The sequence below is a fragment of the Populus euphratica genome, unplaced genomic scaffold (genome assembly GCF_000495115.2).
Source record: "Populus euphratica unplaced genomic scaffold, PopEup_1.0 scaffold4.1, whole genome shotgun sequence".
Taxonomy (NCBI): domain Eukaryota; kingdom Viridiplantae; phylum Streptophyta; class Magnoliopsida; order Malpighiales; family Salicaceae; genus Populus; species Populus euphratica.
The window spans coordinates 1,208,172-1,220,087 of NW_011499859.1; the positions used below are offsets into that span (position 1 = coordinate 1,208,172).

Genomic DNA, 11,916 nt, shown 5'->3' on the forward strand with positions numbered 1-11,916 from the left:
AATCAATAAAAACTTAATATTAAAAAGTAAAGATAAAATAAAAATTAAAAAAATTAAAAAAACACAAAAAAACCAGATTTGTGGGGCTAAGTGCCATATCATGTTCAAGCCTTAAAAAAATAGCCCTGGAGCATAAGCCTTTGATAGACGTCTATTATGATAAATGATATGTTATTTTTTTAATTAATAACTTAGATTTTAGCTACCACCTGATAATCAAAACAATAAAATTTTTTTAAGTTAGATTAGGTTGAAAACCCATTTTCATTCAAGAAGACATCTAAAACACAATAAAACTCTCTACCAACCATTTAATAATCCTAAAATACCCCAAAATCATCTAAAAATAAAAATTAAATAACTAAAAAATCTTTAAATTGAGCCCAATCTTTTTATTAAAGATGTTTAAAAAAACATCATCACCATCAAATTTTTATCATTGTAACACCGATGAGTATTCGATTTTAACCGTTCATCTTTTCTTTTCTCGTTGTTTTAAAATGATTTTTTCTTTTTTTTTTCTCTTATTCAAAAACTAAAAAATAGAGAAAAATAAACTTTGAATCAAAAAGAAAATTGTGGCTAATATATCTAGTTATACATTTTTTTTCTTGTTTTACATGTTAGTCTTTATTTAAATATTTTATTTTTATCATAATCTCAAGCTTAATTTCTTTCTAATTAGGCAATAGAATGATATAACTGAAAAGAAAAAAAACATTTAAAAATGAGAAAAAAAGAGTTAATTGGTTCGCTATTCATATGAAGAATATAACGGAACCCATGTCTTTTAATTATTTTGTCAATCAGCATCATCATGCCTAAAATGATTCTTAGGTCTAATTTAGCTTTTCTAACATGATGTGTAAAAGCAGTAATGCCATTTACAAGCCACACACCTGCTTTTTAGACACAAGTATCAATTTCATGAACTGAGTTGCATGTTGTTTCGTCGTCCTGGCTTCACACAAAAGCAAAAAGGAGTTCAGATCATCTCTTTAACAAGGTTTCCTCGTGTCATCTTGCTTTTTGTCTTGCTAAAATTCTCGTACTTTACATGCAAAAGAAGCTCGAATTCTCTAATTTAGATTTGCAGGTTTTACAACCCGCAAAAGTAAAAGCCAAAACCCTTTACTAATATCGGTAAGACATGGTAGGGAAAGAAGAGGGCAAATCCCTGTCATCCTCAGCCACCCTCTCCTCTCATCTTCTTTCCCCTTTTCTTAAAAAAAATAAATAAAATTAGAAACAAACTGATACGAGTCTCTTTTTTTTTTTTCCAAATGACTCCCACAACTAAACCTAGAAAAACAAGAAAACAATGGCAAAAACAAAAACAAAACGACAAAAATAAAAGAAATCCTTAGAGCTAACTGATTGACTTTGCATATGCTTTGTTGCTCCGACCAACAGCAATGCTGAATTAGGCAACGAATTGCAGTGGCAACGTTGATTCAACCATGAAATATACTTGCCACCTATTTTAGCTTCAACCGACTTTTGACCAAAAACATATGCATCATGTAGTCGGAAAAACAAGAAATCCACTCACCGGACTACTACAGGACATCATCTGATGGAGACACCTTGACATCCTATTCATTGTTGACGTAATCCGGGATTCACAAAAGGAAACACGAATGGTTCTAACTTCTTTCTGCAGAATAATCAGAAATTAACTACAATAATAAGGAAGAAAATTATAAGCAAGTCCCCATATCTGTACAGACATGAGTGTTACAACATTCACGTGAGGTGATCTATTTTACGATTTCCATTAACATACGTTCAAACACTTGAGAATTACGTTTGTTGCTTGAATGAGTTAATTACTCAATGAGTTCCAGAAAAGCTTTAAGCAGCTAGCTTCTGATCCTCCATATCTATTTTCGGCTGTGACACCACCAAGCAGCTAGCTTCTGATCCTCCATATCTACGCATAGATGTACAATTTATGGTAGTTCTGATCATGGGTTAGCATTCACGCTAGTGTATTTGCTGCCTGCTTTTTAGATGATTCAACCGAGCACATCTTCTTGAGCAGGGGCCTAAGGTATATCAATGTAACACTTCGCAAACTGGAAGTCAGTGGCTGAATTCTAACCAGAACCATGGCTAAACCTGCTCGGTAGGTACAGGTTGGGAACTAAGTAGTCTTTCAGCCTCATCATTTGCTTCAGCTTGTAGTCTCCATCTCTGCATCAAACAAGAATTTTCTTTTAATAAATACAAAGAAAGAAGGAAGAAGAAGGAGAGAGAATAAATGGAAACCCAAAGCAAACTGCACAACGAATGGATATCCAGATCATTTACACAGCTGGCCTCTTCTCTTTCTATTGATCTGTTTGTTTTGAAGAATCCAATACAGTTAAGCTCAAGAGTTCACGACCAAGTCACATTTGTATACTCATTTCATAAAAATCCAAGTTTTAGCTCTTCTTTTGCTGTAATTATATTAAAGTTTGGCTTTGACATTCACAATCCGACTATTTTGCTTTCAGAGATGGTAAAGACTAAAAAAACCTGCCTCTTCAAGATTTTCCAGTTCCATAATTTTCTGTATCTTTTCAGCAATGCTTTCCTGCAAACAAAAATTACTGAGTTCAGTAGCTTTATATCAGCATTGTGAGATCAAGGATACAAAGCAACTGAAATGCCACACACCACATTGCTCATTGCTTCAGCAGCGAGAACATCAGAGTCCATTTCAATTTCAATTTCAATCATGGAAGAAATCTGCAAGTGAACAGTAACCATCTTAACTGATCCCAATCTGGAAGCAGAAACTGAAACACAAATGTGTGCATTTGTTGGTGTTGAAATTGGGTGATGGGAATGAATAAAGGGGGAAAAGGTTGAGTTTTCTTTTCTTGTTTTTTTTTTCCCTCCTATAGTGTCAAACACATACTCTTGCATAGCTATCGATGAGTCCAATCAGTCCTTTGAGTGACTTTTCCAATCCTTCTCGGACCCTTTTCACCCTATCCATACGAGCACTGAGAGAATGAAGGGAGTGAGCTACAATAGGTTTGGAATGAACTCAGTAAATATTATGAACTGGATTACTGGAGTGTCAAGGGGGTTTCACCGATAAGAAAGTTCTCCAACAGCAAAAATTTTGTTCTCCAGCTGACACATCCGAGCCAACATCCATACCTATACATGCAACATATAGACATATTACAGCCATTTCTTTCAAATCTTTTGAGCACATCAGTTGCACTTGACGTTCCAACAATGTGAAACCTCAGTTAAGAAATTACAACCATATCAAGAAACTAATCATTGAAGTTGTGATAGTACCAGTCATGGTATGCACAGGAATACCTCTTTTTCAGCTGCTTCTTTTAGTTCCTTGATGCGAGACTGAAGTACATCATATTGAGATAACAACTTCTGCTTGATTGCAGTTACATCCACTGACTTTTGAGGAAGCTGGCAACAACAAAGAAATGAGTATTCATTTTGTGTTCTCAACAGAATCTTTAGGGTTGCGGACCATTTATGTCACTTAAACAAATTTAACTTCATTGAATTACAAGTAGCAGCTTTACAACAGTGACAGTCTAAACAAAGCATGGAGTCATAGGAATCAGAGAATCATTATTCTGTTTAAGATGCAAATCGTGCTTGGACATAAAGGACATGCAAAAAACAAGGAAAAAGAAAAGCAGAGTGTAGTAGCTAAATGCTGGAACTTTAATTACATGAATAGATTAGGAGCTAGAAGAAAGTCTTAAGCCCATGTCTGGTATCTCAATGGCAGAGAATTGTCAACAGGAAAAAACCCAAGAAAACAGGAGAATGAGGCTCGCCTGGTTCAATCTCGGGAGAACTAGTTTATTTAGACTAGCTCCAACACCCAGAGAAGAAATAGCAGGAACTAAAAGGAACTGGGGCAAGCTGGGATCAATAATACCAGATGCAGCGTCTCCAGTAGCCAAGACAGCAAGAAGTGGAACAAGGACAGAAGGGCTAAGCAAGGATAACTTTCCATCTTTTACAGGGGCTCTTAACAGAAGTGACTCCCGATCATTTTCATGGTTCATCAGGCACAAAGGTTCTCCAGGGTAGACATTGGGTGCCTTTGGACTAAATTTAAAGGGGCCAACATTTCTATGAATATTTGATGGAGCTGCTGAAGAAATGGTCACCCTTTCACCTTCTTGTGCTGGAAGGTCAACTGTTTCAGTAGCAAATCTCTGTGTACGTGCCATACCAGAAGGGGTCTGTACCTGAAAAGTAGAGATGCATTGAAATTACTAGAAGATGTTTAAAGGGAATGAGCACAGCAAAAGATTGGAAACTTAAGATACCATTTGAAGGTCTAATCAGGAGGTATTCTTAGTTAATATGAATTTAGTCCAGTGAACGTACAGTGAGAAAAGAAGCATAAAGATCAAAATCCAGGTCTCCATAATCTACTAGGACAACAGACAAGGATATACCACTATGTCACATGGGATGGCAAAACTTGCCACATGGGATTGCATAAAGGTTGCTATTGAAGATGAGTTTTTAAGCATACAAAAAGCAAAATTTGGCATTAATGGTGTATGGAACTTAAGTATCCTATCTAGCATGAGGACATTAGATCAACTTGCAAAACATAACTTCCTGGTACTGACAAAAAAATATTCGACCATTTTGAACTATCATGACAATCTCATCCCGCAACTGCAGAGCTTTTTAGACCCAAGAAACATAAGCAGTAATGGCCTTAAAAGTTAAAATAGCACAACAACCTGTATGTTTCATAAAACTCATAAAAGCACAAGAACCAGTTGACATTGAAATTCAAGAAAAACATACCACAATGGAGTGAACAGCTGCAGGAATACTTTGCTTCATTATTTGCAAAAATCTCAGCCCCCTTTCCCAAGCTGGAAGATCCATGCTGCGTTCGGCAGGAGTAGTTCCTTAGAAAAAGTGAATATCCCAAGATCAACACCATACTAATTTTATTGTAAAAAGGAATCTATCTGTTCAAACTGTACCTTATCAAATAAGAAACACTGGACTACATATTTTAAACTTTACAAACACAACAGACAGCAGGTAGCTTGATTGCAACAATACAGATGGAAGTAAACCAACCTGATTGCTTCTGAGTCAATACTAGTGATATCCCCAGAAACAAGCTCATACTGGTATCGGCACTTGGCACAAGATGCAATCTACAGCAAAAGCATTATATACTATCACCACAACATTTCAAACAACAACATTGCAAGCAATAAACTTATACTTTTTATGATCAGAAGCATCAGACCCTTCCCAAAATGGTAGCTTTTTTTCAGTTTGAGTCGACATTAATCATATCCCAATATAAATATATTAAAGCTCATTATGAAAACCTCATCCTTGTATTGAAATACCTGAATGCCATGCTGAGGTTGTGCAACAGCAACAGCTATCATACAAGTTGGACATCTTACTACCTTCCCGAACGGAACCTACCAAAACCACAAACATCCGAAGTTAATTTACTTAATTTTTTGTTTGTTTGTTTTTATTTTATATATATATATATATATATATATATATATCAGCATTTACCTCTTCGCTAGGCGATACTCCAATGCGGCAAATATAATCAATCATCTTAAGAGAGTCAGAAACCTTCAAAGCCGCAGCAAGACCTTGAACTAATGACGTGTAAACACTGACATCCGGCCGTGACCATTTCCATCTCTCAATCTCAGTATCACCTGAAAATCAAATCAAATAATAAAATAAAAAATTGAATGCTACTTATTGACAACAAACAAACTACCTTGGTCGAAGCTGGAACGCATAGCGTAAAAAACAGAGAGAGCCAAATCGGCATTGCAGCGATCAATGGCGGCAGTTATAATACCACAACAATCGGTTACACTAACTAAACCGTTCCTTCTGTTAGTAATTTCGGCGATAATTTGTAATGCTTCATTGGCGTCTTTAGCAGCGGAGATTCTAGAAAGTGACTCTTCGTTTAGTGATAACACAGAGTTGGTGTTGTCTACGATTTCGTTATCGGATTGGCTTAGGGAAAAAGGGAGTGGTTTTAAGGACGGTGTTCTTGAAGTGGAAAGGAATGGAGTGGTTTTATTGAAAGAAAATACGAGGGAGATGAGAGTGGCAGTAGTAGTGTAGTTTGGTTTTGGAAAGAGTTTGGAGACTGGAGGAGGAGGAGAGTGTGAGAACAAGAGAGCGAGGCGGGAGGAGGAGCCTAAGTTTACTGTCATTCTTCTTTTTTCCTTTCTAGAAAAGGAAATTTGATGAAAGAAAGGAGGGAGGGAGGTTTTTGTTTTCTGGCGTAGTTTGTTTGTGGTTACTGTTTGGATGAAGAGATCAGAAACCAGAGGTGTGCGGGAAGGACAGCCACAGCGAGAGACAAGCGGGGGCTTTATTCACTGCCACGTGGCTGATTACTTAAATTCGATTAAAAGAATAATAATTTTGTCAGACAAAATATACGAGCTGGAGCTGCGGGGAATCGAACCCCGTGCCTCTCGCATGCGAAGCGAGCGCTCTACCAGATGAGCTACAACCCCAACTTGTTGTGGTCGACACAATTATTATATATATTACTATCCTGAGCTTAATGGCCCTTCCCCGATGTCGTTGACGGTTCCCCAGCCATTTTGCTTAAAAGTTCCTCAGCGAAGAAGATGTGCACTCTCAACATCTACCGTTCAGATATTCTAACCTATAATTATGCCAAGTGACTCTTAACTCATTAGAAGATTAGAGTATAGATGCAAATCTCACATTCGTACACCGCGTCCCTTTGTATTTTAAAATAGCGTTTAATTTAATATTGTAATAGCGATGTTTTTGGATATTTTCTAATATTTTTTTTATTTTTATTTTATTTTTTAGATTTATCTTTTGAGACCAATAAAAAAATATTTTTGAACAATTGTTTTTTTAAGAATTTTTACCAAAGCCAAACTCTACCTTACTGCTACTGGGCCTGTGGGACGCTAGGGTGGCCGTAACTAAACTGGTTGGCATTCCAAGCGATCGTCAAGTCAAGAGCATTGAATATCAATAGGAACATTAGATTCGATAGGGCAGAGCGACAATCGTTGCTTTAGCTTTCACTTCCTATCACAAACTCTCAATCTGTCAAGAAGCATCTCTCCGCAAAATCACTAAAACATGGCGCACCATAGAGATTACCACAGGTCAAACAGTGTTTTTTTTTTTTGGTCATTGTAATTGCAATTTGCTGCAGGAGGGAGAGATAAAAGCGACAACAGAACAAGTCAATTATCTCTCTAAAAAGCACCAAAATCCATCCATCTTTAGACTTGATATCTGCATTCACCAGGCAGTGAAGGACAAAAACCATGCATTCGACAGCAACGAGTTAAGCAGTGCTTGCAAAGGTGGAAAAACGATCAACTACGAATTTCTGAGAAGGCATGAATTGCATTAATATCCTGCAACTGATATACAATGCCACTAGAAACTGAAAATAGTACAAGATGACGAGCAGAAATAGTACAAGATGAAAATAGTACTATTTTACCATGCTGAAAATAGTACAAGATGACGAGCAGAAATGAAAATTTACAGAAACTGAAGCACACCCCAACTTGAACAAACAGGGTCCACAGAAACTGAGAAGGACATGATCACAGAAGACTCTGCTTTGGCGCCACAAACACCTACTCTGACTGGCATGTTACAAGAGTTTGAATCAGAATCGACCTCTTGCCCATGGCACCCTTGGCCGCCCGCCGCCGCCATTGTGTTGTACAACTTTGTTTTGTCGTGAAAAGACTTTCATCCTCTGCTCCTTCATGTTAGCAAACAGTGAATCCAATGTTTGACGCCTCTGCTTAGCACTTCCATCCCCTTGCTGCTGCTGTTGTTGATTTGGGCGTGGTGGTGACTGCACAGTGATGGCAAACATCAGCATCATATCAATGCATTAACAACAAGTATCAGCATCAGCATCATATCAATGCATTAACAACAAGTATCAGTGTTATTGTCGCTGCTGCACACCCTAGCAAATCACCAATGGTGGACAGCAACCCTAAAAAGGTCTGGTGCGTTGTTTAATCATGTCTTGCCCAAAAACTTGTCGCGCCCAAATAGGCTGCAGATGTATCTAACAAAATCAAAACTTGGGATGCAAGAACTTCAAAAATAATAGTGATAGTGGTGAAGGTGATGGTGCTAGTAGTGGTGGTGGTAGTGAAGATAGAATCTTTAACAGAAGAAAACCCTGAAAGAAAGCCAATGAAGCCTAGAGATGAAAAGAAAGTACCTTCATAGCAAAGCCTACATTTGCAGCTCTCCTCTGGACTGTAAAACCTCCAGCCCTGCATCCAGAAACAATAAAAAATGACTCTGCAACTAGGATGAGTACCAAGCACCTGAATCCAACATAATGCTCTCCACACTGAACTGCTAGCACCACCATCAACCAGATCTTATGAAAACCACATGAGATAAATTCCAATTCGTTGAGACCTGATATTCTTGACATAAATGTTCAAATTACATTGAATTAAGAATTAAGACGAGCCATTTTTGCAGACAACAGCCACATGAATAAAAAAAGTGAACATTCTTCACAGCAGTTTTTCCTTTTATACTCAAGAAAACTTCAAAGGAATGGAAGCTTTTGTTGGGACTCTTTTAAGTCTGTGCTATTTGCAAAGGCTGAGGGTAGGACCTCAACGTAGGCAGCAGATCTGAAGAACTATGAGGACCAATTCTCTTGCTGTCCATGAAAAAAAATAACTCCAGGCCCAGGTCAAGAATACTATCCATCACCCACAAAAGCCACAGAAAAACTTGTGCTGGTAAAGAAATGATTCTCCAGCCAAATCTTAAAGAGTACATAAACTTCAAAGAAGGCATATTCTAGAAATCCAGTCCATTGCATCCCTCTTTATCACTCAGAGCATAGAAATTCCAAAACACAACTTTTATTCTTCCAAGCAATAACTTGTCCCATGTTTTGAAACCAAGAATCCCGTTAACTCCATCTCAGCAACCAAAAATTGGATCAAAACCCAGTCATGCATCTGGCAGATGAGAGATATCAAAGAGACAAGAACGTGGAAGAATCAATCAAATTGACTAAAATGAAAGAAAATTCCAGACTTCAAATCTCCTTGACACTACCTTCTAACAGCAAAGGATAAGCACCTTCATTGGTTATCCACCCATTCCCAGGAAAGAGTAAAAAATTAATGAGAATGAAGACTGAGAACATGAGATAAGCTACCGCTAATCACATCAGTTGAAATTCAACCTAAATGCATAAGGAAAGGGGCAGAGACCAGTGGTAAGAAGAAGCTGATGACCACATATGATAACATGATTCAAACCCTCCAAATGATGGAAATACACCCACAAGGTAATAACTATCCACTTAACACTGCTGCCAGACAGGAAGAGAACTGTTCAGTAAAGAAATAATTCACAGAACACTAGTGGTCATATGCAAAGGATGAATTTCTTTGCAAAATTGCTGGTCAAGAATCACCTCAACTGATTGGACATCTTTTCTCTTTTCATAACCGTTAAGCCTGTCTACTGTTTTAAAATACATCCATTTTTTTAGTGTGTTTCATAGCCCGTCTCCAAATAAAATCTCTATGATCACATGCAAACCACCTTTTACAGCCAACCCAAATGACATATCCGTATCGAAACAGGCAAACGATATCCAAAATGTGGCGATTCTATTTGGGTGATGTGAATGGAAGCCATCGATAATTAGTATAACTCCAAACGGGCCACTTGTAACACAACCAGTCACATACAAGAAATCCACAACACTATGTGAGGAAACTATTAAGCAGAAGACCACATGGCAGACAGAGTTCATCAGATTTACCTGCAACAAGTCCACAATTCAATACAAAAAGATAAGATGATTTCCTGTTACTGTCAGCATCATTCCAACTAGTCAGAACCAGTGTTCTTATATAATGGAGCAGTGTGAAATTGCATCGCAATATACCTTGCATTGTTTGTATTAGCCATGAAATTATGACCAAAACTTCTATTGCGAAAGGGAGCAACTGTGGCCTTCCTTGCAGCCTCAGATGTTAGAGGAAATTGATTCCTCTGGAAATTTGACCTTCTTTGAGCCAAGGCAGCCTGATTACCAAATTAAAAGCAAATTGAGACTAACAATAACTGGGTCAGTAAAAATAGGTCAGATATATGAAAAGCTAACAAGTGCTAGAAGCAGCTATTTAAGACCTGCTGAGCCAAAGGCCTTGAGTCCATATAACGCCGCATCTTTAAAGCTTTTTCATGGGCAGGGTTGTTGAACATTTTATGATTTTTAATCTGTCCGAATTTAAAAGACATGTCATCAATCACATCTAGAAAATCTAAGAAAGGAAACAAAAGATGTTCCAAGAAAAGAAAAGTTGCCTACCGGAGCCCTTTGCTGCTCCTTGGGTTTAGCTGTATTTTTAGACATTTTGACGATGTCATCTAAAAAATAAAACAAAGCAGAACTATATCCATGAGAAGTCCATTCACAAGGAGAGAGAAAACACAATCAAGTTAAATCATTAAACGGCAGATTGGCATACCTAATGGCATGTCCAATTTCTTTTCTGTATTTGCAATTTCGTCATGAGTAAGTGGTTTAATGGCCATCTGCAACAGGGATACAAAAAAAGCCATTTATAGAATACAACTACTTAGAGATTTTGAAAGGCTAACCAATAAATGTATAACACCACAAAGCATGGACAAGTCTGTAAATTCAAAAACATAAGATAGAAAACGTAGAAAAAAGAGCCCCTATGTCCCCAACAAGGGAAAGAACCAGGCAGCAAACTCAATCTTTTAAGCTTAAAAAGGGCTCTGTTTCTAGTTATTCTAAAACCCTAAATGAAGGAAACCGAGAGCTCTTCACACATAATCACCACAAAATCAACAACCACGTAGCTTTTCAACATTCGTTGGCCAAAACACAGCCAGGCATAACAAATCGACCAAACAAGAGAACATGGCATAGCTAACGTATACAGAAAGGTCAAAGGATCAATGCTGTATAAAATCAAGGCGTAAAGGTTGCTGTTGTTACCGATTTGCAGCAAGAAATTAAAAGAGATCGTCGACGGAGAAGCGAAAACCGAAAGAGAAACTCGGGTTAGGGTTTCTAGAAGAAGAGGAAACAAATCGGGGATTCTTGCGAGAGGAGGGGAAAGAAAGCAGAAGACATCGACGCGTGGGATATTTATATACAGAGAGCGGATTTTAATTGGCAAATTAAAGCAATGATTAAAAACAGGTAATGAAATAATTTATGTTTCAAGTCCGCGTGGAGATTAAAGCAATTATTACGTCACCTCAGGGGGTTCCGTGGGTTAACCATCCGGTGCGGCGCCGTAGGGACGGAAAGCAGCTAGGGGCTTTATGTGGCTGTATTTGGTTGGTTATCATCAAGGACAACAGAGGCCAATTGAGATAAAATAAAAACGAAGGAACTGAATGCTTATAAAATTGCAGATGCAAGGAGATTTGGTGGCTGGGTTGATGAATTTTCCTCGAGAATGATGTTGGTATTATATTTTATTTATGGGGATCCTTGCTTTGCATGAACCTCAAAAGGAGAACGGAAATGCAACTCAGGCAGACGGATCCTTTTTTTTTTTTTTTGAAGTATTATTGACATTTATCAGCCAACCCATACCATGTACACGCCGAAATGTAATTGTTGCACACTCAACCACAAAACTTAATTGTTACCAATAATATTTAAGAATATAATAAATTATTTTTATTTAAAATATATTAGAATAATATTTTTTTAAATCAAACACATTAAGAAAATTTAAAAACATAAAACAATTAATTCTTTTAGAAGCACAGTCCGCAACCACGATATCAAGTGGAAACAAACCATCCGGAGGATCATCTTGGCAACCCCAAGTATTA

The 11,916-nt window shown here is 37.5% G+C and overlaps 2 protein-coding genes and 1 non-coding gene across 5 annotated transcripts; all 3 read right to left on the reverse strand.

Moving 5' to 3' along the window:
• Positions 1 to 1,579: 1,579 nt before the first annotated feature.
• On the reverse strand, positions 1,580 to 6,371 carry LOC105124257 (uncharacterized). The gene is made up of 13 exons (XM_011024195.1): positions 5,777 to 6,371; positions 5,560 to 5,711; positions 5,379 to 5,456; positions 5,098 to 5,177; positions 4,813 to 4,897; positions 3,816 to 4,235; positions 3,328 to 3,435; positions 3,089 to 3,156; positions 2,909 to 2,996; positions 2,665 to 2,736; positions 2,528 to 2,581; positions 1,887 to 2,196; positions 1,580 to 1,852 (listed from the first exon to the last, which is right to left on the reverse strand). Exons 1-12 carry the CDS (start codon positions 6,225 to 6,227, stop codon positions 2,116 to 2,118), a joined length of 1,737 nt encoding a protein of 578 aa, XP_011022497.1. The 5' UTR covers positions 6,228 to 6,371; the 3' UTR covers positions 1,580 to 1,852; positions 1,887 to 2,115.
• Positions 6,372 to 6,463: 92 nt separating this feature from the next.
• On the reverse strand, positions 6,464 to 6,536 carry TRNAA-CGC (transfer RNA alanine (anticodon CGC)). The gene has a single exon. It is a non-coding gene; the product is annotated as a tRNA-Ala (tRNA).
• Positions 6,537 to 7,236: 700 nt separating this feature from the next.
• Positions 7,237 to 11,673, reverse strand: LOC105124258 (uncharacterized). 3 transcript variants are annotated; one of them, XM_011024197.1, is made up of 8 exons: positions 11,328 to 11,673; positions 10,563 to 10,629; positions 10,403 to 10,461; positions 10,222 to 10,311; positions 9,977 to 10,116; positions 8,267 to 8,321; positions 7,518 to 7,885; positions 7,237 to 7,461 (listed from the first exon to the last, which is right to left on the reverse strand). In XM_011024197.1, the coding sequence occupies exons 2-7, from the start codon at positions 10,627 to 10,629 to the stop codon at positions 7,691 to 7,693; spliced, it is 606 nt and encodes a 201-aa protein (XP_011022499.1). In that variant the 5' UTR covers positions 11,328 to 11,673; the 3' UTR covers positions 7,237 to 7,461; positions 7,518 to 7,690. The 3 variants fall into 3 exon arrangements, with proteins under 3 accessions (XP_011022499.1, XP_011022498.1, XP_011022500.1); XM_011024196.1 differs by lacking the exon at positions 11,328 to 11,673 and adding an exon at positions 11,063 to 11,303; XM_011024198.1 differs by lacking the exons at positions 7,237 to 7,461; positions 11,328 to 11,673 and adding exons at positions 8,002 to 8,095; positions 11,063 to 11,310 and having other exon boundaries at positions 7,749 to 7,885.
• Between the last annotated feature and the right edge of the window lie 243 nt (positions 11,674 to 11,916).